This window comes from Macrosteles quadrilineatus, unplaced genomic scaffold, assembly GCF_028750875.1.
Source record: "Macrosteles quadrilineatus isolate MER2022 unplaced genomic scaffold, UCM_ALF_1.0 Scaffold_8__2_contigs__length_117827958, whole genome shotgun sequence".
Classification (NCBI taxonomy): Eukaryota; Metazoa; Arthropoda; class Insecta; order Hemiptera; family Cicadellidae; genus Macrosteles; species Macrosteles quadrilineatus.
Genome location: NW_026542601.1, coordinates 11,482,152 through 11,507,029, shown reverse-complemented (window position 1 = coordinate 11,507,029; position 24,878 = coordinate 11,482,152). Strand labels below are relative to the sequence as shown.

General features: G+C 36.2%; 1 protein-coding gene across 6 annotated transcripts in view; it reads right to left on the bottom strand.

Moving 5' to 3' along the window:
• The window catches only part of LOC129001485 (myosin heavy chain, non-muscle), a 102,422-nt gene that overhangs the window by 7,965 nt on the left and 69,579 nt on the right, over window positions 1-24,878 (bottom strand). For all 6 annotated transcript variants that reach the window (XM_054428791.1, XM_054428795.1, XM_054428796.1 and 3 more), the window contains 24 exons: window positions 24,165-24,257; window positions 23,288-23,450; window positions 22,117-22,260; window positions 21,328-21,542; window positions 20,147-20,299; window positions 19,382-19,552; window positions 18,370-18,534; window positions 17,796-17,971; window positions 16,665-16,893; window positions 15,913-16,128; window positions 15,362-15,499; window positions 12,891-13,105; window positions 11,967-12,090; window positions 11,624-11,770; window positions 11,260-11,442; window positions 10,283-10,406; window positions 9,501-9,709; window positions 8,848-8,976; window positions 8,278-8,436; window positions 7,836-8,011; window positions 7,376-7,484; window positions 6,659-6,760; window positions 6,047-6,232; window positions 5,160-5,354 (listed from right to left, as the gene is read on the bottom strand). In XM_054428791.1, coding sequence (XP_054284766.1) covers window positions 5,160-5,354; window positions 6,047-6,232; window positions 6,659-6,760; window positions 7,376-7,484; window positions 7,836-8,011; window positions 8,278-8,436; window positions 8,848-8,976; window positions 9,501-9,709; window positions 10,283-10,406; window positions 11,260-11,442; window positions 11,624-11,770; window positions 11,967-12,090; window positions 12,891-13,105; window positions 15,362-15,499; window positions 15,913-16,128; window positions 16,665-16,893; window positions 17,796-17,971; window positions 18,370-18,534; window positions 19,382-19,552; window positions 20,147-20,299; window positions 21,328-21,542; window positions 22,117-22,260; window positions 23,288-23,450; window positions 24,165-24,257 — 3,921 coding nt within the window. The remainder of the gene's footprint in view (window positions 1-5,159; window positions 5,355-6,046; window positions 6,233-6,658; window positions 6,761-7,375; window positions 7,485-7,835; window positions 8,012-8,277; window positions 8,437-8,847; window positions 8,977-9,500; window positions 9,710-10,282; window positions 10,407-11,259; window positions 11,443-11,623; window positions 11,771-11,966; window positions 12,091-12,890; window positions 13,106-15,361; window positions 15,500-15,912; window positions 16,129-16,664; window positions 16,894-17,795; window positions 17,972-18,369; window positions 18,535-19,381; window positions 19,553-20,146; window positions 20,300-21,327; window positions 21,543-22,116; window positions 22,261-23,287; window positions 23,451-24,164; window positions 24,258-24,878) is intronic.

Genomic DNA, 24,878 nt, shown 5'->3' with positions numbered 1-24,878 from the left:
TCACAACACTTACAAGATAGATGACCTAGGATGAACTAGGATAAAACACCAAGTAGGTGAACAGTTAATAGTTTTGATTGAAAAATAACATCAGTGAAAAGTGGCAAGCGCTTACCTGGGCCTAATTGTGTACAAGCATGCAACAAAGCATAGAGCGTGATTGTATAAAAGGTCATCAGGAATTGCAAACAATCGTTATAACGTGTTATCAGAGAAACAAATGGATTTATTTATTTTTATTAAATTTTTTTATATCTCAGTTAAAAAACTTTAGCTTGTTAAAAAATTAAAACATTTTTGATAGGTAATGTATTATAAAAGATTATATGGTTTTTATTTAGTAATCTAAAAAAAGTTAAATCTTTGACTTCTCATTGTAATATGTCTTGAAAGTCTCAATTTTAACAATTAGTTAAACTAGTTTAAACTGGCATTTTAAAATAAAATCTGAACTAATGGAATTTAATAACAATTAATATTTCTTTTACAGAAAAGGATAGAAAACAATTAGAACACAAGAGGACATGCGAGAGTAACCTTACCTGTGCCTAAAGGGTAAAACGCATGCAACAGAGAAACAAGGTTATTGAGTGTGTCACTAACACTTTACATTCATCTTGGTGTTCTGCCTCTACGTCTACGCTATATACAACTATGAGGTCAATACCAGATCTACAGTGAAGGGAATCTATTGGGTATTTGTCCATTGTAAGATAAATGAACGAAGTGAAATAACTATAACAATAATGAACATGTGAAAGCAAAATATCAACTAATAACATTAAAAATCTTGATTATGTCCAAAAATTATTTTAAAGAAAAGCAATGCACAATCGAATAACAATTTTTAGTTTTAATTCTACAAGCTTGTTGGCTGAGATTGTTAACACGTTCCCTGCGGGCCACTCACCGGTGAGTGCTCGAGTTCATTTCTGCCACTCTGAACGCTCCCCGGTGAGTGCCGGAATTGCCTACATTCCACTCAATTTCTGCGCAACCGCACACGGGGTAGGGGATTTTTATCCCCCTGGAATTTTACCCCCTGGGCAAACGTGACGTCACAAACCAGGGGGTAAAATTCCGGCCGCGAACTTTTGAGTTTCGCGACATCAGCTCGATGGATTAAACGCGGAATTAAACATATATTTTCACGGTTGTGAATTTAATCAGAACACATCAAATTATAAAAACCTAGAGTGTACGGCCCGGATTTTTACCCCCCGGAATTTTACCCCCGGAATTTTACCCCCCGGATTTTTACCCCCGGAATTTTACCCCTGGAATTTTACCCCCCGGATTTTTACCCCCTGGCTATAAAAATTAGTGAGAATGATTAATTATCTTCATTCTGTTTTAATTTAATAGTAAACATGTTATTAAGTAGCCTATCTTAATATAGGTTATCTTTATCATTACAAACTATAAATAGCACATGGTTTGTGCCTGAAGAAACAAGAAGGTTGTTGTACAACTGAAACTAAATACATTGTTTTTCATACTTATTAACATGGCCTATTACTTATTTACATACTTATTAACCAACAGTTTGCCCCAAAGGCAAATCCCAAACATCAAAATTAAACAGCGAATTCGTTTGACTTAGTTGAGATTACAAAATAAATAAATAAAGATAGGCCACTAAATAATGAAATGTTTACAATTAATTAAAAAGAGAAATAAGAAAACCAATCATTCAATTTCTAAAATCGGCCAGGGGGTAAAATTCCGGGGGGTAAAATTCCGGGGGTAAATTCCGGGGGTAAAATTCTGGGGGGTAAAATTCCGGGGGTTAAAATTCCGGGGGGGAAAAATCCGGCCCGTACATTTCAGTTGTCTAAACACTAGTTATATGGACAGGGGGTAAAATTCCGGTTTTTATCGCTAATTGAATTAATCACGCTCTGACTATTTTCATTAGATTTTGAAATCCGCGGGGGTAAAATTCCGGCCGCGAACAAACTTTTGGCCACTCAGGTTACTACGTCATAGTGACGTCAGCTTTGCCCAGGGGGTAAAATTCCAGGGGGGTAAAATTCCGGCGACCCCCGCACACCAGGAGGAACGGTTATTTTTATGTCTGTGTATAGCTAGGAATGGGTGCTTTATAGTGGGTAGTAATTTTACCCGCAAAATCCCCTTCTAGCAAGCTTAGAAAACATCTAATTGTCCCTTCTTTCTAATTGTCTCCATTTCGGGGCAAAACAATGGGACCGGCTAGTTCCAGACAGTGCTGCTGTCTGTGAGTGTTCAACTCTCGTCGTAACGCAGCACATCACTGCATGTCATTTGCTATTAGTCAGACCGAAATATTTGAAAGCCAAACGGGCTCGCTCGACGCTGCGCCGCCCCGGAGCTACGCCTGCCCATTGGTGGGCCACAGCAAACGTTATTGGCAGTGAAAGAATAAAGAGTTTGCCATTCTTTGTAAAATAATACAAATTGAAAAATTTATAATCTATTAATTAGTAGGTATTGAAATAATCTTTACTAGTTTTCAAGTTTTCAGTGAAAATGGCTTTTAGGCGGACTTACCCGCACAGTAGGTGAGTCTTCTCAACATTTAACACATAAACACACATAAGATTGAAATGTTCCATGGTTATAGATAGGGGTCTGCGGGTCAGACTTTTTTGGTTCGGGTCGGGTCGGGTCGGGCCATAAATTTTGGTCCTCGGGTTTCGGGCCAAAATCGGGTCGGGCCAAAAATTATTAATTACCGGATTTTTTTTTCTTTTTTTAACTCCTATCTGTGTTTATAATATTACTTGAAAATAACATATGGAAAAAGATTGTATTTATGTATATTATTTCATGTTCATAACTTATTTACAGCTTAGGAGTTGCCTCAACTGCAAGAAAGAAGAAAATAATTTTTTTTATCAAGCCATTCTTTCCCATTTTCATAACTGTTGAAATATCTAAACAGCTATATTACAACAAGTTTGTAATGGAACTTAATATAAATGGATCATAAACAAATCAATTAACCTTATCACAAGTTTAGGGCCTGTGGCTTCAAGACTGCAAGCAAGAAGAAAATAAAAATTCTATGTTTCCACCATGCAATATGAATCATTCATTCCCTGCCTCCTAACCTCCTCTCACACTTACAATAGCATTATTAGTTACATCATCATAAATAAAGAATTATCTATTATTGGCATTAGTATGCCTACAGCTTTACATAGGAATTATTTTTTATAGGGCCTAAAATAGTAATAGACTAAGCAACATGACAAGTGGAGAACTCATTGAAGAAAAGATATTGTGTAAACTTATTTACTATAAAACTCTAAAACAATAAATAACACACATACATTGTTTATGGTATAGTTATAGTAAAGACTGTAAAAATTGCATATCATGTGATACACAGTCATAGATACACAGTTATAGGCACAGTAATAGGTATTGCAAGAGATTAAAATCCTAAAAAAACTGATTTTAGCTAATAAATGAAAAGAATTAAAAATCCATAAACTCAAGTCAAACAATATCACAATTATTAGGTACCCGAAAAGGAACTCTTAATATATAGAAAATTATATTAAATCAAGATAAAAGAAAGTTAAATGCTAATTTGGCAACATAAGCAGACAGCAGAGACATTATAGTGCCCTAATTAGCAACACAACTCAATGTTTTTATACTGTAAGTCAATGTTTTTGAAACAGTAGGGTCTTTTTCTCGGAAGGAAGGGTAGTAGAATGTAAACAAAAAACCATGAATCACTCTCACAGCCGGGCCCGGGGACACTCAAGGTTACAGACCCTCCCCCTCCCCTCCCCTCCCATCTTACACAACCCGAGCCAGGCCCGGGGACACTCAAGGTCATAGACCCTCCCCCTCCCCCGCCCCTATTACACCACCCGGTTGTTCCAATTGCTGACAAAATACAAGTAACAAAACAAGGAAGTAGAGACAAAAAGATATATTTTCTTTATTCAAAAATATAAAACTGTTACAGATAATTTCCAAAGAAATTAATTCATGGTAGTTTGTGTCTTGTAAATATTGTATTGGATCTTAGAAATATATTTTTTGAAACTCAATCTAACTTAAGAAAAAAATAATTTTACTGATGAAAACTTTCATAAAATTATAAAATATTTAGGCCTAACCTCTTTGTAGACTTGTTGATACTTGATACTAAAAAAAAAAAATTAAATGGTGACCATAAAATGCCGAACCAGACGATCAGAAGTGTTGTTTTGTTTTGTTACTGAATGACAAAAAGGACAAAAGGAAAATAAAAGAACAAGATACAGATCTGTACACTATATCAGATATTTCTTTTGTTTATAATTTATTATGTAAATAAAATACTAAAATATAATTTAAACTAGGTATGGAGTAAACAATAAATAATTAAACTGGTACCTCTGGATAAATAGTCTTTCTTTTGACTTCGTTTTCTTTGCACTGTTGCGTCACGGCTTTTGTTTTGTCAGTAGACGACTGGCTCTGGCTAGTGACAGGCAATAATTGCTCTGTTGTGTCTTTGTTCTTAAACGTGAGCAAACTTAATATTTAATTCTAATTTTAACATGTTAATTCCTCTGTAATAATGTATATAAGAGTGTTTCTTTGAAAATTACTTATTACAACTTTAAAAATAGCCTAATAATTATTTTTTTTGGCCCGACCCGATCTTGGCCCGAACAAATCTCTGACCCGACCCGGTCTCTCGGGCCTTCCGCTGGCCCAACCCGACCCGAAAAAATCGGGGACCCGCAGACCCCTAGTTATAGACCACTTTACCAATCACAACATTACCCGTAATCCTCTTCTGTGTGACAAAGTGGTCTATGACCATTGAAGTTGTGTTTCCTTTTAAGAAACCCCACCCACTCATGTATCCCGCCTGCTCTTCCTACTCCAAAACATATTTTGGCCTTGAGCCCTTTACTAGCTCTTTACTGGTATTATTTAGCCTATTCAAACTTTGCCTAGACTTGTTTTGACTGAACTGAAGTAAGAAACTTAAAGCTCGAGGAAGGATTAATATTAGTACATTTTACAACAGCTCACCCCTTCCCTCATGGTATTGTTTTCCTTTTACATTGAACATTAAACATAGATCTAACATCCTAGATTCAACATAAAAATTCTCCAACAACTCTGACCTCCACTCTACAACCCCTAAAAGTTCTACTCACATTCTTGTCTGCTGTACCCTGGTTGTTGGCCAGCTCGTCGAGTTCCGCCTGCAGTTGTCTCTTGGACCGCTCGAGTTCCTCCATCTTGTCCATCATGTCGTCGAGTTCCCTTGTCAGAGACAACACTCGAGTCTCCTTCTCCCTTGCCTCTCTCTCGGCCGCATCTCTCTCCTGAGCGATCTGCTCGGACACAGCCTGCAAGAAAGAGTATTGTAAACAGATTTGTATGAAGAGGAAAGAAACACACTACTTGACATTGATCAAGTAAGATAAATTTAACATACAATACTACAAATAAGTGCACTATATACACAAAGAGCTACGTATTAATATCAGATTGTCATTTTATTCCTAATTTGATCATAAGAAAGGAATAAATATAAAGGTCTTATTAGAGTTGAAAAAACAAGTCAGTTGTATTTTGTGTGTTTTACAGTATATGTTTTACAGTTTGACACTATTTCCTCCAACCTATTGTTAACTCAAATATAATTCTAAAAACTCAACAGTCAACAGCAACCGGGATGGTAAGTTTTAATAAAGAAAATAACTGACGTGCCACCACAGATTGGAAAATAACAAAAAGTTTTCCAACCCTTCATTGAAAAAAAAACACATTTTGTTTTTTGATACTCCACTCCGGAGAAAAACTCTAGAATTTATGTTGTTGAAGAGAGATCTGAAAATTTTGCTACGTTGTTAAACCTAAATTATATGAAAATCAATCATAAAATATCTTTTGAACATCTATTAAAATATTCACTTTACTTACATCACAAAAAATAAAAAAAGTATTTAGCTTCTAGCAAATACTGTAAATACTATTACTAATTTTACATCTTAGAAACACAGGAGGAAAATGGATCAATTAATTTTTCTACACTCACCTTCTCCTCGGACAGGACTTTGTCGAAGTTGCGTTGTTTCTTCTCCAGCTCCAACACCTTGGCTCTCTGTGTCTCCAGGTCAATGTTGGAGTCCTCCAGCTCGGCTTGTAGCTTGCGCTTGCTCTTGTCTAGCTTGTCATTGGCTGCCTGTAGCTCCTCTACCTGTCTCTGCAGCACCTCCAGGTCCTGTCAGACAACACAAGCTTCTGTAGATAACAATTCAACTGGATAGAACCACATTAAGCCGACTGAGAAAACAAATATCAGAATAGACTGAAAATCCACAATTTTCATCCATTGATTAGTGGGCTGTCGCTCGTGCAGCTAGTTCTGGTGAAGCACACCCTCTGCCTATCAGCTCCGCAGCCATCATAACTGCTCCATCCCACCAGCTTGAAAATTGTTTAAGTTTCAAAGTTGCTGACTAAAAAATGTTTTTGGCCAGTACTGTTGTTCTCCTAATTGTTAAGTGTATTCAGCAGCAAGACACAATAACAGCTCAATTTTTGAAGGTTCAATTTTACTTTTCCCCTTTCTGGATTACTGTAAAAGTTCATAATATTACACTATAAATAAGTTAATATTCATAATGCATGTACAAGTGTCACTGACCTTGAGCAATTTCTTTCTGCTTTCTTCCAACTGGGCAGCGTTCTCTGCTTCTTCCTCAGCCTTCTTCTTGGCTTCCGTGGCTTGCAAACTGAGTGCAACAACCTGTGAAACATGTAAACTATTTTTTAAGGTGGATTGACATTATAGAGGAAAGAAGCAAATAATTCAAAGCAGCCCACTTTTCTTAATATTCTTAATAAACTATAGTAAAAATCACTGAGTTCACTAACCACTCAGGTGTGATCATAGATGTAGGAGATTGAGTATTGTATCACAATCGAACCACTTTAAAGGGAAAAGTCACTCTATCCCTGATTACTTTTCAAACAGCTATAAATTTTTGATTAGTTATGAGCCATTTTGTACTGTTTGATTTTTGCAGTCAAACAAACATTTTTGTAGGCTGCATAATCAAACAGAATATCAAAATTGAAAAAAAAATATTAACAGTACTTCTCTTGAAGAAGGAAAAGCCCCAAGGTAAATTGATTGAGTTTACTAATTTATTCTCCTTAAGAAATCCTCCAATGTGCAACTATTTTTTTTTTTTTTTTACATAAAAAGAATTCCTACTATTAAATCAATATCATGGGCAGCACAATTCTAATCTCTGGCTTTACTCTGATCATAGTTTAATCCCTGGCTTTACATAAATACAGGTTAAATTCAAAGTTTTCACAAGCTCATGGTATATTTAACACTGTTGTGTTTGCCCACCTGTTTTTCCAGATTCTTCTTGGCTTCTTCCTCTTCATCTAACTGTTCTCTTAGAGCTTCCTTCTCACTCTCTACCTGCCTCAGTCGACTGCTGAGAGCCAACTTTTGTCTGCAACAACATTTATGTAACATTAGAATGACAAAGAGGCTTTATATATTGGTATCAGGGTATCAGTTGAAAGCGATTTTGTCACGATAACAGTTTATTTCCATTTCTAATCTTCATTTGAGATTACAAGCACACAAAAAAATTAAAAAGTATTTAATTTAAGTTTGGACACCACTGGTGATTAATAATTAAATTGAATACAACCACAACAGGTTGGTAAGGCAAGGCCAAATACTTTCTTAGGCAAAAATGTCCACTAGAATAAGTAAAAAATTTGACAACACAGACTGTTACATAGATAACATAAGGATTGGGAAATTCAAACATAGACAGTTGTCAACACTGGCTCACCTTGTCTCCTCCTCCAGCTGTGCCTGAGCTTCGCTCAGCTGAGACTCCATGGTAGCAGCTGACTTGATAGCAGCAGACGCCCTCAACTCTGCCTCCTCCAGCTGGGCAGTGATAGACTCGGACTCAGCTGTCAGCTTGTTGACTCTGTCTGCCAGCTCGCTCTTCGCTCTTTCAACCTAGCGCAAGAGGTATTTTGTAAAAGTTTTGACCAAACTATCATAATAATTACTGCAAAATACGAAAATTAATGGTATTTAACAAGTGTTTGATGTTAAAAATGAGTAGTTCAACAAGACTAAATCAACACAGAAAAAATATCACTTAACATTCAAGAAATTCTGCAATGATTGACTTGAACGCTCTACTCAACTCACTGAGTGTGCTACCGTTACTGTTTGCCTTAGACTTATTTGCTGACGGTTGATGTGACTTGCTCTGTTACCTCAGCTAGTCTTGCCAGAGCTTCACTCTGTGCCGCCTCAGCCTGTTTCCTGCGCCGCTCCAGCTCAGCCCTGGTGCCTGACGCTGACCTCACCTCAGTAGCCAGGTCTGCAGCCTCAGCCTCTAGCTGTGCCTTGGTCTTCTCCAGCGCTGCCTTGGCCTACACAACAAACCAGCGTTTAAACACGAGTAATCTAAATTGACCAACCAAAGTTCTAAAACTATAACATGAAAATACTAATCTTGATGAGTTAAAAACATATAGGAAATTCAAAACTAGAGTGTAATGTGTCATTCTCACAACAACAAAACTGTATTTTGTGCCACTGAAAAAATGTTACACATCATAAGATGGTTAAGGTAAAATAAGCAGAGGACGAACTGTTTATTAAAACAAGTTCAAGACTACATCACTAACCAAGCTAGTGCTTGTTATGTTGTAGTGGATGTTAGCCTTGGGGTGATGCTAGTGAGTGAAACCTTATACTAGTTCACATGCATGTGTATTAATTGTTACAATACTATGAACAATAATTGAATTTCCTATTCTTATTGTTCAGCTGACTGTTACCTTCTTGAGTTGCTCCAGTTGTTCATTGACACTGGTCAACTCTTGTGTGTGTTTGTGTCTCATATCTGTCATCTGAGCCTCGTGTACTTGTGCCTCCTCCTCTAGGGTCTTCTTCAGTGTTGCCAACTCCTGCAAAACAGAAAATGTCCCATGGTGTTATTCCTGGTGTATACAATTAAATTACACTTCAATCATACAATTGATAAAATGGAAGAATTACCTTACAGAAAATCAATCATACAGTAAATAAAATCCTAAATAGTTTATTTAAAAAATTACAATAAAATCACATATTTATCATTAACTCTATGGAATACGTAAATGGTTTTCCATATAAGCGATGCCTGTGCGTTACAAGTTACCAATTTCCATCAGTTAGGGCTTCAGAAAAATAACTTTGGCACTTAAGAGACAAAATGTTTATTTATCGACATTCTAGTTAAATTACAGAAAAATACATGGAAATCCAGGGAAAAAATAAGATTTTACTGATATCCCATCCAATTTTGCAAATCATCTTGCTCATCTTGAAATCCTCAAGACTTTTGTGAAAAATTATCCTACAATATTCCTATGAAAAGTTTCACGAAATGATTATTTGTATACCTCGACTGACTACAAGTAACAAGTTCAAGTTGCCTCCCCGACTGTACCTGTTCTCTCTTGGTCCTCAGTTCCTGCTGTGCCGCCGTAGTGTCCAGGGAGTCGAGCAGTTCGTTCTTCAGAGCCTCCAGTTCCTCGTTGAGATCCCTCTTCTGTTTCTCAGCCTTTGCTCTTGCTATCTTCTCTGCCTCAAGGTCCTCCTGCAGCTCAGCCAGCTGAGACTCCAGTTCTCTCATGGCCTTCTGTATGGTCGCCTTGCCTGCAACACAACTAGTTGTCAAATCAATCTGACTACTTCCTTTGAAAAATTGGTGTTGAGAGCTTTTTTTAAATCTCAAAATCATAATAGATGTTTAGAGGGTTTTATTGTTGGAGTTGGACAGTTGGTTATGGTAAAATTTTGGAAGTCTAAGAGAGTTTTTGCCTTAAGGAACCCTCCCCATAAATGTTCATTCCAACTAGGTTTAAGTTTTTTGGGGGTTGAACAATGTTAGGAACCGTAAAAACCCTTGTATCCATAAAAAAACAACTTAAATCTATATCCCAAAACCTCATCTTATCACTTAGCGCTTTAGTGCAAATGTCCTAGCTTACCATAGAGGTCAACACTCGGAGCGGTCTCACCCAGGGTTGCACCTTAGGCTAGGAAAAAATCGGGACATGGCCCCCTCCCCCCGGATTAACATAGGCTTAAATATGGGCATAAGATACCAAAATCGGGACTGTCCCGATTTCCCGACAGAATCGGGACGGGTGGCCACCACTTGAATGTTTAAGACAACCCTCAATTTCACATCATTCCCCTCATTCACCACTACTACAGTCCTCATACCTGCTCCCTCCTCATCAATCCTCATAAGACTCTGAGCCAGCTCCTCTTCTCTCTTGCCCAGCTGTAGTTGTAACTCCTCCACCTGTTGCTTCCTCTCATTCAACTGCTCCTTCAGGTCATTGACCTGTGCGATAAGACACTACATTTAGTACAAGTGACCTCAACACAACTGCAACATAGGAAATTTGAAGGCTAGGTGTTGAGGATAAAGTTCATTTGAGGACTTGAAATCTTAAAATGCAAGGTCAATGAGTGCCAGAATAGTAGATTTCAAAACTGTTTAACCAGTTACAAGACTCACTGCAAGCATACACTGAAAATTTAGTTCTTTTAAATACTAATATTAATGTTATTTTTGCTTTAAATTCTCGACTCTAGAGTAAAACTCGCATAACAAGTTGAAAAAAATTGCTGGAGTAAAATTAGTAAACTAGCTGCAATACTTAAAGCAACATTGTAAATTTTGTATTTAGAATAACTTATCAAAGTAATTAGGACATCAACTGCAAAACTCTGCAGTAATAGAACATAGAATCTAACTTTGAGAAAATTGCTTGATGAATTATGGCTCAACGTGCATTAAAAAGACAATTAAGTTAAATCAATAAATGCTACGGACAAGCCTTTTATGAGGCTTATGTTGCTTGTTATAATGCCCTTTGTCATTGTGTTGGTATTGAATAAGTAAATTGAATCTAATTGAATGAAAAAATATGACTATGAATACTCAAATACTCAAATAGATAATACTCAGATAATGAACCACCCTTAAATTATCAGGCACCAACCACGTAAACTACTGTTAAACATACAGCTTTAATAACATTTTGGAACATATTCAACAATAATGTTTTCTTTAGTCGGGCTGAACGCTAAGAGAGCATAAATAATTGAGAGTTTACTTAACCGGCAGAGATGATAGATTGGCAACAGGAGAGTGATTCACCAATGTGTTGTTTACCACAGACTTGACCTACCTCAGTTTCCACCTTCCTCTTGTTCCTGTCCATCTCTTGTCGCTGTTGATGGTCCTTCAAAAGTCGCTCTTCTAGCTCGGCAATCGTACTCTCGTGTTTCGCTTTCAGTTTTGCCAGGTGTTTTGCTTTTTCTTCTTCCTCCGCTAATGTTTGTGCAAGGTCTGCCGCTCTCTCCTCAAGTACCTATCGGATAAGAAACTGATGGTGAGCAAAAAATAAAGTTCTCTTTGATAATTTTGTCCACAAATTCATTCAATAAACTATTTTTAAACGCTTTACGTAAAGAACAATTAACAATTCTAAGATACCAACCTATTTTTAAACGCTTTACGTAAAAAACAATTAACAATTGTAAGATACCAACCTTCTTTTCCTTGACAAGTTTCGAGTTGGTGTCTTCAGCAAGGGCACAATCCTCTTCCAGTTTCTTTAGTCTCGCATCGCACTGTACTTTCTCTAGTTGAAGCTTTTGCCTCGCAGCTTCTTCTTCTTCTAGTTGTTCTTCCAAGTCCTATGTAAATACGATAATCTTAAACAACTTACAACAATCTTTAAGAATCTACTAAATTACCACATTAGTTAAAAAACATATGCATTTAACGGAGGATAAAAATGTTGTAAAAAGTGCATTATTCAAAAACTACGTTACTCAAAAATAATCGAGACAGGATGTTTCTCACGTAACTAATTGTACACCAAAACAGTACCTGAATGTTAAGTTGAAGTTTCTTCTTTTCATTTGACAGATTGTTTGACCGTTCCTCTTCTTCTTCAATTCTGGCCTCAAGATCATGCAAAATTTCTTCCAATTCTTGTTTCCTTGCTGCCAATCTAATACAATAAAATTAATTAGAGATCATTTGTTTATAAATTTAGGATTTACATTTCAAATCTACAGCTAATACTTTGTCTATTGAGAAGTTTTTGACATACACCTCAAAACATCTTCTAGCGATATCAACATCATGGTCATCTACCACAATTACAAAAAACATCAAAGATTATGTATAATGTCTTAAACTAAAGTACAGGTTGTGGAAGCTAAGAGTGTAAAAAAGATCAGATTTAACTGTAAAATCCAGCTGATCAAAAAAATTCTAATATTTTGTAAATTAAATATTCAGGCTAGTTTTGAGACACCACCACAGCCAACTTGCAAAAGTAAAATAGCAACAACAGTCCCTTTGATACTGAAATATACATTACATCTGTATGGACCGGTTTTTGAACCATGGTTGAATGGGCCACTCTTTTCTCCAAAATTCTTTTCTCCTTTAGTTGTTGGTACTATGACATTTGATCTGGGATGTGTAGATTCTCAATACCACCGATTCTTAGATATTAATATCGGTATTGAAAATCTACTGTCAAGAACCAATGCGAATACCAATAACCGACAGTGGAGGAAAATTTTCAATTGAGATTTAATATACGATCTCATTCGGAATTTTATACAAAATGTTGCCTTACTAAAAAATGTAGCCTTTGGACACAAAAGTTAATCAGGAATGTAAGGGATTATCGCAACTCAAAAAAACTTGAACTTAATTTTTTTACTGGTTTTCCCCCTTGAGGTGGCAACCTGGGATGGAGTTCTAATAGCTAAAACATAAGATTGTGATGTCCCTCACCTTGCCCTCATCTCTTCCGCCTCAGCACACAGTTCCACCTCGGCCTGTAGTTGCTCCTGCAGCATGGTCTTCTCCTCTATAGCAGCCTGTAGCCTCCTCTCATACTCTTCACTGCTTCTCAACTGAGTGTCCAGCTTCTCTCTGATCTGCTTCAGCTCGTCTTCCTTCTGCGTCAACTTCTCCTCCTGCTTGGTCACCTCCAGCAGTGGCTTCACCTGAACACAAACAACCACCCTCAAACGCCAAGTAGCAGATAGTTGTATTTCAGTCATTGTGGTTTATTTTTATTTCCTAATCTAATAATCTTTTAGTTTATTGTAAGTGATTTAAATTTTAGTAGGTTTGGTCGAGGAAAGGAGATCAGGATTTACACAAGGAGTTACGAGATTACAGAAACTACATAATACTTCATCATCTGTAAGTTTACACAATGAGAGTTACGCTAGTGTGATGGCTTCAGCCACCTTTCCAATACAATATCTTGTAAATTTAAAATACACCGGTAAAATTAAAAATATTTTTTGTGTCTTCTGTGTTTTATCGCCTATTTGTACTTTCACTCAAGTAAGCTTCCTTCAATCCTTTTATTTAGCAAATCGAAATCTATGTTAGACTAGATCATGGTTTTTAAGTAGGTTAACTTAGTTCAGTTACTTAAAACAATTTTTCAGTATTTATCGAATTTGATAAGGCCTGATCCAAATGACTATAAAAACCAAATAATAAAACATGTATAACTAGACTTAACAACAGAACTAAAAATGTAAACAATCCCCATCAAAAATACTTCATTTTTATAACTTTCAACAGTGAATAATTAAATAAATCAAGAAGTTGTATACACAGCCCAGTACAATCTAATTCAGGCTACTTATTTTAAATAGTCAAATATTTCTAACAAAAATGTAACAGGAACTCATAATTACCCTAGATTTAGAGAAACAATTTTCTTTTTACTAGGTTTGGTTTATTTTAGATAAAAAAATTACCAAAATATAAATGAGCACGAGAAATGAAATACAAAAGTTGGTACAACTTTTTTTGGGCAATTTGAACTTTATTTAACTCATATTATGTTTAATACCAAAAAGGTAAATTGCATTATCTAGGTTAATTTAGTTTCATTGGATCAAAAATATCAAATTTAATTTCCAGTAGAATAGCAAATTAAAAAGATCTTAAATGAATTATGTTAACAGAACTAAAATTAAAAAAAAGTACCTCCTTTTTGTTCCACAAATGGGGCGAATGTAAATATAATACTTTATTCCCAGTAGCACTCATCATGATTTCACTGTACACTGTAAAACCTAACTGACACACTGCAAGTGATGTATATTGGCAATTTAACATATAATTGTTGTTCAAACAAGATAATTAGCTAATTTTAAATCAGCTGGTGGGGATCTTTATGCACCAATCAGCTGATATTATCTGATTCAGTTCCACTTATCAGCTGATTTGGCTATCTCTGGCATGAGTCGTGGACAGGATGCACATTAGCGAAACATTTTGTTGTGTTGCAAGTTTAACAAGTAGCCTAAATTTGAATAATGAGTCAATGAGTTTACTTAATGTAACCTCACACAAAGTACTCATAACACCAACGATACTACTTGTACATTAATCCATCTGTAGTAGTTAGGAAAACTGTTATATGATATATTACACACTATGACGGTAGATACCTGTAATTACAATGCATATTATGCTTTATAGCAAGTTTGATAAATTATTTTGAACTTGATTGGTTACATAAAACCCAGTTCTATTATTTAAATTAAATTTATTTAGACGTAGTTTCTTTAGACATTTAACATAATTTTAGGCTAAGTGGTTTAGATATATACTGAAATTTAGTATTTTACTGATCTTCTTATAAAAAAAATTAATGTGTATTAAAGACACTATAACTTAATATAATTCTTTGTCATACTTAGCAGTGTGCTAGTGATGGTTGAAACCAGAAATTTTAAATATTAAAACCGAAGCCAAACTTAAACAATTGAATCCTGAATCTTGAAACCTAAAGGCATACTTGATTAGGCCTACTTGCCTGATCTAGATAAAAAAAACACACACCTGGTAATAGTACAATGTATGTTATTAATTATTATGCAATCAAAACTGTATAAGGATTTGACTCCTGACCCTGACATAATAACTTGAATATGTGACTAATACACTTTAAACCTAATAAAACAATTCTTATGAACAACAAACAGTAAAATAAACTCTTGAGAATGAAAAATACCATAAATATGAGATCAATTCAAACATTTAGTGGTAAATAATCATTTGATAGCCATAAGTACTGATATGAAACCAAATTGCACATATGTCATTGTTGTGTTAGTAGTTGGTATACCTGTCGCAGTTCAGAATTCAATTCAGTGGTTTTGAGATTTGACAATAATTTGGTTTGGACACATCACTAGAGTGTGTAGTGGTAAGTGTAACAGTTCGCTTACCTTAGTGTACAGCCTCCACCATTGCCAGTTGCGCAGTTTGAGGTAGGCAGAACAGTTGCGTTGTATGATCCTGATTGCGTTTAACTGTTGCAGCCGCTTCTGGTAGTTGCGTCTCGCCAGGTAGCCTCGGCAGAACGCCTACACAACACGTTCTTGTTTAAAATAACGTACCAAACCGATCCTCAAAAAAAACGTTATTTAGGCCTAAATATTATGATCTCATTTATGAATAATAAGGTCAGAGACGCATGTGAGGTGATGAGAATTTTAAAGGACAAGCAATAGTGTACAACTGTCCCTGTGGATAAAAAGTTCAAGCATCAGGCATTGATTATATTAAAAAGCACAACAGATTGACAAAACTAGTCTGTATATCTCTTCTCATATGTACAGAGTAGTTTTTTTTTGTTTATTTCCGTGACTTTTAATATAAAGTCTTGATTCTCAAATAGTTTAATCGAAGGGATAGACTTGAGAGAAAACTAGAACGCTGAAGAGGAACAGGTGTAGTAGAACTTCAATAGATATTAGACTCAGTGCTGCCAACCCACCTGGAAGTTGACAATGAGGTCGGTGATCTTGTAGTCCCGCTCCTCCTCTAGATGCGCCAACACTCCCGCTCTGAAGAATATCTTGGACTGTCCGACACGGTAGAGGTTGGGGTCGAGTTCGAGCGCGTCAATCATCTTCTCACAAGCCTTCTTGCCGTCCATGAAGCCCTTGGGGATCACGTTGGGTGTGAGCAGCTCGTAACGCTGACGGAACTCCTGCGAAACATAGACTTCATTAAGAAAACGGAAATAAGATTGCAAACAAAATATTACCTGTTTACAGTTTTTGTTTTTACATTGTCAGTTGTTGCTTTTGATTAACTTGCTCATAATTTGAAGGGATGCCTAGTGGCGGATGAAGCGTTATTAAACCCACCTCATAGAGTTTAAAGTCACAAAGCATAACAGAATTTAATATAAGCATTCTTCAGTGAGTAGGTTGAAGACAAAAGAAGAAGGCATTATATGGGCAAATCATAAGTGATAAGTTTTGTAATATTTAATTGTGTGCCTAATAGCCCCTGAATTATAATTTTCTCAGGTAATGGCTAGGTAAACTCTATCACCTTTCATTACAAGGTGTTGTTCTTGGGTTTTTTTAAAGTAAATTCTTGGCAGATAACATTAATAAGAAAAAAAAAACGTTTAGGAACAGAAGAAAGATGGTAGATCATAAACATATTCTGCAAAAACAGCTAGTCAACTAACTTAATTTTGTGGTTTCCGCTATTCATTAACAAGCGAGACCATACCTGGAAGGGTATCCTGTTGGGGAAGCCCTGTCGACAGATCCTGATGCCCTCCAACACTCCATTGCACCTGAGCTGGTCCAGCACCAACGGAGCGTCTATCTTGCCTGCACGCTTCTCATGGTTGGGGATGATGCATCGGACAAAGTTGGGGTTGGTGTTGCGCAATGTGATCATCAGTTTGGCCAACTGTTCCTTGTACAGCTGTGACACGGTGCGGAACATTCCCTTCCTGCAGCACAAAATAACCTTTTAAGCCCTGCCTACTATACAAATAATAATTTTACTAAATGGTTTGTGAATATGACAAGTTAGCAAGGGTAGTATATTGTTGGAATCTGTGAGAACCACAGGGTTTAAATTTTTCTTCGCAGTAAGGTAGGGATACTAACAAGATAAACAATTTAATTGTCAGGCCTTGTTTGTTTTTTATATCACTGGATTTTATAAGATAGAATAGAATAGAACTATTACATTAAACTCTTTCATGGCATTATGAATTCAAGCATTTCGTAAATGAAGTTACAGCATTTAGTACGGTTCATGTAAGGTTTTTTATATTTTCAGTAATTAATTTCTACTTTAATTTTCAAACAGAAGTCTTTCAGTGGTTTCAAGGACGGTTTTAAACTAAAAATGAATTTTTATACCTAACCTACATAAGCATAATTACACTGTTTTTTTCAATCTAATCAATTTATTAACATCGACTATTGTACTATTATCTCATTTAAAAAATAGTGCAGGATACAGTATGTAAAACAAATCAATGTACATTCCTTAATAAATTAAGCTTGTTTCTGTTCCAAGACATGGGACAGGTATAGGTACCTGTCTAATTTTGTAATGTTTTGCTAACTTTCAAATGGTTGTATTTTACTTCTCAATAGTGATAAACTCTGTGATATTAGTATAAGACCAATTAAATAACTTAAAATGCAATTTTCTTTTTTCGTAGACTTCAAAGTACACTTTGTAACTTACTTCTTAATTTGACAACTGCTCTGCATGAAAAATGTTTGACTCTTCCAATACATTTGTAATATGGCTACTGGAAATAAACATGTCTTATGTCTTATTATTTCTGTTCCAATAGACACAAGTGTTTGGTAACTGTTATGTTTCATCACTGACCTGGTCCTGGCCCCAAACTGAGTGTCACTCATGGCTTGCTGAGCCATCCCCACAATCTCCGCGTCCTTCCAGATGTGACAGACAAACGGGTCCTGAGAAGTCTGCAGCAATGACACGACGTTCTCGTTCAGAGGGTCCATGTTCTTCATCAGCCACTTGGTGGCCGAGTAGTCCACCTAAACACACACAACTCATCAATTATATGGAGTTATCCTCTTTATACCCATTTAATCAGTGAACATTTTGTTTTAATGTATGAAACAGTGTCAGTCATGATTAAAACGAATAAATACCATTCATTCTGCCGTTTGCTTTTCGCAAGTGTGTTAAGTATACCACAAATGTTAAAATAACTGACAACTAATTTGAATTTCCTGAAGTTGTTTTTGACAACAACTAGCGAATGTAAATGTGTAGCATTAAAATTAACTCCGCAAAACCAGGTATACAATACCTTTGTACACTGCAAAATTTGTGTGCAAGAATTTTTCACAATTTCATAAACTGTGTCTAATTAAGAGTAGTTGACTTATCATGAAGCATAGCAAAAAGAGTAATGACGTCAGGAACTTACCTTGCCGGCGTAGTGGATGATGGCAAAGTCAGCAATGCCACGGAAGTCTGTCTTCATGAACTTGGGGTGTTCATTGTGAGAGCTGACCAGCTTCTCTACGAAAGACTTGTCTGTGGCCTTGGGGAACCAACACTCCTCATCCAGCAGCGCCATCACTCCCATAGGCTGTGACAAGCAACACCAGAGTTATTCAACAAATAAAATACAAGATATTCCCTGGGTTGAAAATGCTGAAGGTGAGAGAGAAATGTCGATGACTGTGTTAAAAGCACAATTTCTGTGTTTCTTCTGTTCTAAATGTTCCACTGATTTGGTTTACAATAAAAGCTTCCTACATCTTAGGAGGCACTAGCAGTAAGGCAATAGCATTACTATTTGGAAAAAACAACTAAGCGGTCCCAAATACTTCAAGAGTTGTATTAATCACACCTGGCCCTCTTAAATCAAAATTCAAGGCTAGGTGACCTTAAGGCCCTGAAGGTTTCCTAAGCAGGTTAGGGATAGCTAAGATATTGTTGAGACATTGACAAACTTGAAAACATTTTAAAGGATTTAAAGTAAATTTGATGTACAATATTGATAAAGTTCAAAGGTTTAATAGCAAGGGCATTACAGAGTTAAGCTATCATCATTATTTATTGGTTACTTGCTGATGTAAGGGTGTTTACAGATATTGAGAGAAAACAATATTTTATCATTTTTAGATTTTAAATATCACACTCTGCTCCATTGTTTTTGAGGGAGAATCCATTTCAAAGAGCTGAATGGAGTGGAAAATACCTAGACAAAGCAATAAAAGCATTACAATGTTTGATCGCTTAGAGTAATCATAATTACCTAATGGCAACTTTTCAATGTAAGGATACATAGGCCCTACAAGATTAAGATTACAATGATTTTATTAGTAGGCAATGTCTTAAAAACACGTTTGTTTTTAAGATTCTTTGAGTGAATGCGTTTTAAAGAGCATTTAAAACAACAATTACATTATTTAAAGATTGTTGATCTGTACCTTATCGATTAGATCGATGGTGGGTTGCAAGTCTAGGCCAAAGTCGATGAACTTCCACTCAATGCCTTCCCTCTGGTACTCCTCCTGCTCCAGGATGAACATGGTGTGGTTGAACAGCTGCTGCAGCTTCTCGTTTGTGTAGTTGATACACAGCTGTTCAAACGAGTTGAGCTGCGGACATAAACAGCGATTTAGTCATTAGCTAGTAAACTAATTAGACAGCTCATCTTTGGAATATTGGTCAGTGAGATGGTTAGGTTAAGTGGAACTCCTCACATTTATTGATGGGGGACTACCTCGTTATAGGAAGACGAGGTCAGATAATGAAAGACCATAATCAGAGTCCACACTGAGAGTCGAAAATGAAATTCACGGTTTATTCACAGTCATATATGCAAACTTTTTTGGCGTTGATAACGGTCAACTGTATTTTAGGCAGGGTACAGGCGGAATCATCATACCAGACCTCAGAGGCAAAAAGAGCAGTTAAGGGACGCTGCAGTGATGTTTCCAATGCTGAGACATGCAGCACAGTTATTCAAAGATCGAATAAGGAGGATTCTACTGTATTAGTTTATTAATATATAAGAGAAAAAATATGAACTGTAAGCTAATACAACCAATTTGAGGCAACTACTTTTGGCAAAAAGTAATTAATACTGTACAACATTGCTAACATAATCCTTGCAATAGGTTGACAAAAAATTGTTTACATTAAAAATATTAAATCAAACAAATTTTTTCCCAAGATTGATAATGACTCACCTCAAAGATCTCAAATCCAGCCATATCGAGGATACCAATGAAGGAGGCGCCCTGTCGCTTGGTGCGGTCCAGAGATCTGTTGATGCGGTTGACTAGCCATCGGAACATCCTCTCGTAACAAGCCTTTGAGATGGCCTCCACGGCAAACTCCACCTGCCAACAGCGTTGCCAACATTAGCTGGAGAAAGAACATGATATACACCATATTTGATCATTTATAATGATAGCACAATTTTAAAAAGCACTTAAAAATGTAAAAAGATTTTTAGAAGATTTTGTGACAAAACATATTGATTTGCCTGTGTACTTTGCAGGTTTCAGTTAAATTAAAATCTTTTGAGGGTAAAAAACTCAGTTATTACAAAATGGATATCTCCATGTTTGTGCCATGTAAATTGGCCAACTTTGACTCTGATGGGAATAACTCTGTCGGTCTTACCATTGCCCTGATGTACCCTCTGGCCAGGTAGCCTACCTCGACAAAGAGCCTTTGCACAATAGCATCCATGATGGCGGATGCGCCACTTTGGAAGCATGTTTGGTGGCGAGTAACCATGAGTGGTGAGCCACCACACTTGCTCAGCTCATTGATTTCTATTGATCGTGATAGATATGTAAGATGCTTGTGAATTCGCTTTTATGATTCTTTATTTGCAGAATATGAGGAAAAATACTGGATTTTTTCTTAAAAGATCACAGTTCAAGAGGAGTGTTTTTTACTCATAAGTCACAATGTTGACCTCAGAAACAACCCGGACAAGTTTTACATATAGGCTATCCAAGAATGCCTGTTGGTACCAACGCTTCAAATCTCTGTCCTATGAGTACACTTCTCTCTGTCATGACATTACTCATGTCACAAAACGTTCCACGTCAAGCATTGTCACAATCACAAACTACACAGAAAAAAAATCTTTCGTCACCACAGATTCACAGTAGTGTGCAGACCTCTATATGATTCAATTATTTTTCGGCTGTTGGCGCCTCCGTGGTGGCAAGCAAGCTCTGGCCACTGTAATTTTAGCCATGCTTACAAGGAGCACAACCAAGCCACCAAAGTGACCCAATGTATTGCTGTACACTACATTACTTTTGTGGTGGCGCTTCATAGTGGTGTAGTGTGTTTGCCTTAAAGAATGGATGGGCTTTAAAGGTACACATGCTTATCCACTTGGACTGACCTGCTCCTTGGTCTGGGCCTTGGTGACAAAGTCTCGTCCGACCTTGATCCTAGGCTTGAGGAAGGCCTTAGTCATCTCAGTGACGCTGAGTCCCAGCAGGTGTGCTACCTTCTGGGCCACAGTGTTGTCTGGGAGAGTCGCCTGGTCGTTGTTGCGCTCCTGCTTGAACTGCATCGAGCCAAACAGCATCACTGCTGAGACGATACGGAAAATGGCTGTGGAACAAACAGCTGTTATGGCAGTGTTGAAATATGATAAACCTACAGTTTAACTAACTTGCGCCCTTTAAGGTGAGTTACAGATTACATCTAAGTTAATTAAAAATATATCAAGAATTCCGTCATATTTGAAGGGAGTCTAAAGCATTTTCCAATCAAAGTTCAGACACTTTCGACAAGCATAGCCAGTAAGAATTTTTTTTTTATGTTATATTAATGTGAATTATAAAATATTTATCCTACAATGAAACATTTGGTGACATCTTGTCAATATCACAGTAAAGCATACTAAAATATTGACATATTACAACAAAACACACAGGAAATGATAAGATTAAAAGGCCAAACTCTGAACTCTATATGAATTAAAACTGACAATAAACTAAAACCTGGTAACCAACAGTTTACCAGTGACCAAAAGCCTTGAGGCAAAAAGGGTTTTTGACATATTTTGGTTGGATTTAATTGTCGAAGCTTTGTCCTACACTTCCTGTCTTATAATTTAGGTTTCTTCTCAAATGGTATTGAGTAAGTAGAAACAGAAGTGTTTGGTGACACTATGGCTACTGACCGGAGTAGTCCTCATTGGTCATGCCCATGATGCTCATAGCGTTCACGGTTGACTGGAACTCAGCAGCATCGTCCACTCCAGGGATTGGCTGCCACTTGCTGCTGAGGAACACATAGCTCTTGGGATCCTCTAGGATAAACTCCTCTGCAACAAAACCAATCAGTCTGTTTATGAACACTCTAATTAGTGATATTCTGTGTTTCATTATATGTACATAATTTACAAAATGCCAAGTTACCGTTCTGATCCAACAATCCCTTATCAATCGCTAAATATATTGTGTCTTTCTAGTAAAGTCAAAAGTTGTTTAACAAGTTTTATCAACACGCTGATTATGGAGAAAATTACTGTAGTAAATATCTGATAAAAAGATAGAGCATTTGCCAGGAATTATTAAGGAAATTGACAGAAAAGCAGGCTTACCTTTAAATAAGTCCATAGAGACACATAAAACATCACAAAAGTAAAAGTAGAATTTTTGTGGTCACTGACCACTTTTTCAACCACTTGAGATTGGAGAAAAAAATTTCCCCTCCAATCTCCAGTGAAAATTTATACTTTTACTTTTGTGATGTTTTATGTGTCTCTATGGACTTATTTAAAGGTAAGCCTGCTTGCCTGTCAAATTCCTTAATAATTACTGTGGTAAATAATTATTAATAAAAAATTGTAATAATTTTACCATCCTAAGCAAAAAATATGTCTACCCTTATTATACAAATACAAATCTAGAGGTATTCAAACCGCATGGATACAGAAAACCCAATTTAAGTCAAATCAATTCATTTAAACAACAAAAATGATATGCCAAACTGATAATACTACCATGGAGTTATTATACTATATTCTAAACTGAAGAAGTCATAATAATCTGCAAGGATACTATGACTTGGGGAATAAGGGAATAATAAGGGAATAGCATCATGAATGATCAGAATGATTGATCAAAGTTCTAATAGTCTTTTAACAGAGGTGGGTCTGGTGCATGTTTTTTTGCATATTTAAAAAAAAAATTAATTTTTTTAAATTTTTTTTAGCATATTTTTTGTTAAATTTTTTGATACTTTACTAAGGATCAAACAGTCAAACTCTGATTAGAAATCTACTAAGACCTCTCACTCAGCCAGAAGGCAACTACAGAAGATTAACTAGACCTGACAGCTACACTCACTCTTCTGTGCCGGGGTGGCGCCGGCCAGCAGCTGGTAGAAAATGTGGAACGTCCTCTCATCCTTGGCTTGACGGATGGCACGAGACTTTTCCAACAGGTATGTCTCAATGTTGGCGCCAGCTATGTAGCCGCTAGCGTCAAAGTTGATTCGGATAAACTTACCCTGCAACAAGCATGATCTGAATAAGAGGCTCGGAGTCAACATTACAGATGCACCAGAAACTTTGCCAGTAGACCCTAAATATGTTCTGAAACCTTTGAATTCACTTTGGGGGATTTTCTATAACAACTAAATCAGTGGACTTATTTTTTACGGGCTATGTAACATTTTTATTAGTAAATAGATGAGGTGAGAAATCTGACAAGTAACAGTGACAAGTGACAGTTTGACAAGGCTTGAAAATGAAACGTCAGTTTCGAAACTAGTTGCTAAAAAGACTAACCTAGGATTGACGACGTAAGGTACGTAACCTATTTTATATTGTCTGACAAGTAATATCATACACAAAATCAGTGTTACGTCCAAAAGTGAAAATATTTAACATAACTTAACCATTAGTTTAATTTATAAAAAAGTACGTTATTTGTTTAGTTGTTAAATAGTGTCAAAAATTTACAAAACAATGAGAGTTACATAATTTTACAGAATATCTCACATGACAGGTATTTGATAAAATTACACCTAGAAATAACTAATTACTCTCAGGTTATGTCGCACAACTCACTAAACTGAGTCAGTTTCTTTGACAAACATTATACTCATTAATTGCATTTTATATTTTGTACCTTAATACTTGACTGATCTACAAATTTGTTTACAAAATTCTTTATTATTGATGCTCAAAAATAAAATTGAAATAGATGATATCAAACTTACAAATCGAGAAGAGTTGTCGTTCTTCACAGTCTTTGCGTTACCGAATGCCTCAAGGATAGGGTTGGCTTGCAGCAGTTGTTGCTCCAATTCACCCTGTAATACGGGGACAAAAACTGTCAGATGGTTTATCACACGTTTGTTATCGTTTTTACATATAATAAAGTTACACAAGATGAACACTTGAAATAAAAAAAAATCATGCAAAACTACTGAATGGTGCAGTCTATCACCAAACGCATGCATTGTGTACTGCAAAAAGTACCTTATGTGGGTGGAAAAGAATTAAAATGAAAATACTAAAATCATGGAAAATGTCTAGACTATCTGAAAGATATAATAAGTCTAAATAAAATAAAATAAATAAATCTGTATAATCCTAAAATATGATTCCTTGAGGGAAAAGCTAATATATTTTTTACACACAAATAATAATTATTCTTGGGAATTTGAAATTCTTGGGATATAGTGAACGAATGAACTAAATCAGGCTCAAAACTCCATAGGAACAGAAAGTGTAAGAGAACTTCACCAAGCAGTTTCTACTACGTAAGTTGCCACCTAGTACCTCAGACTAGTGGTACTCCTAGTGGTCAAAGCCAGAAACAATGCTAAGAGGTTCAACATTACTACACATGCTGGGGTGCAGTTACCATGTTATACCTACCGCAAAAGTAGGGGGCTGTTGTTAGGGCAAGCATGAAACAAAACATTTGG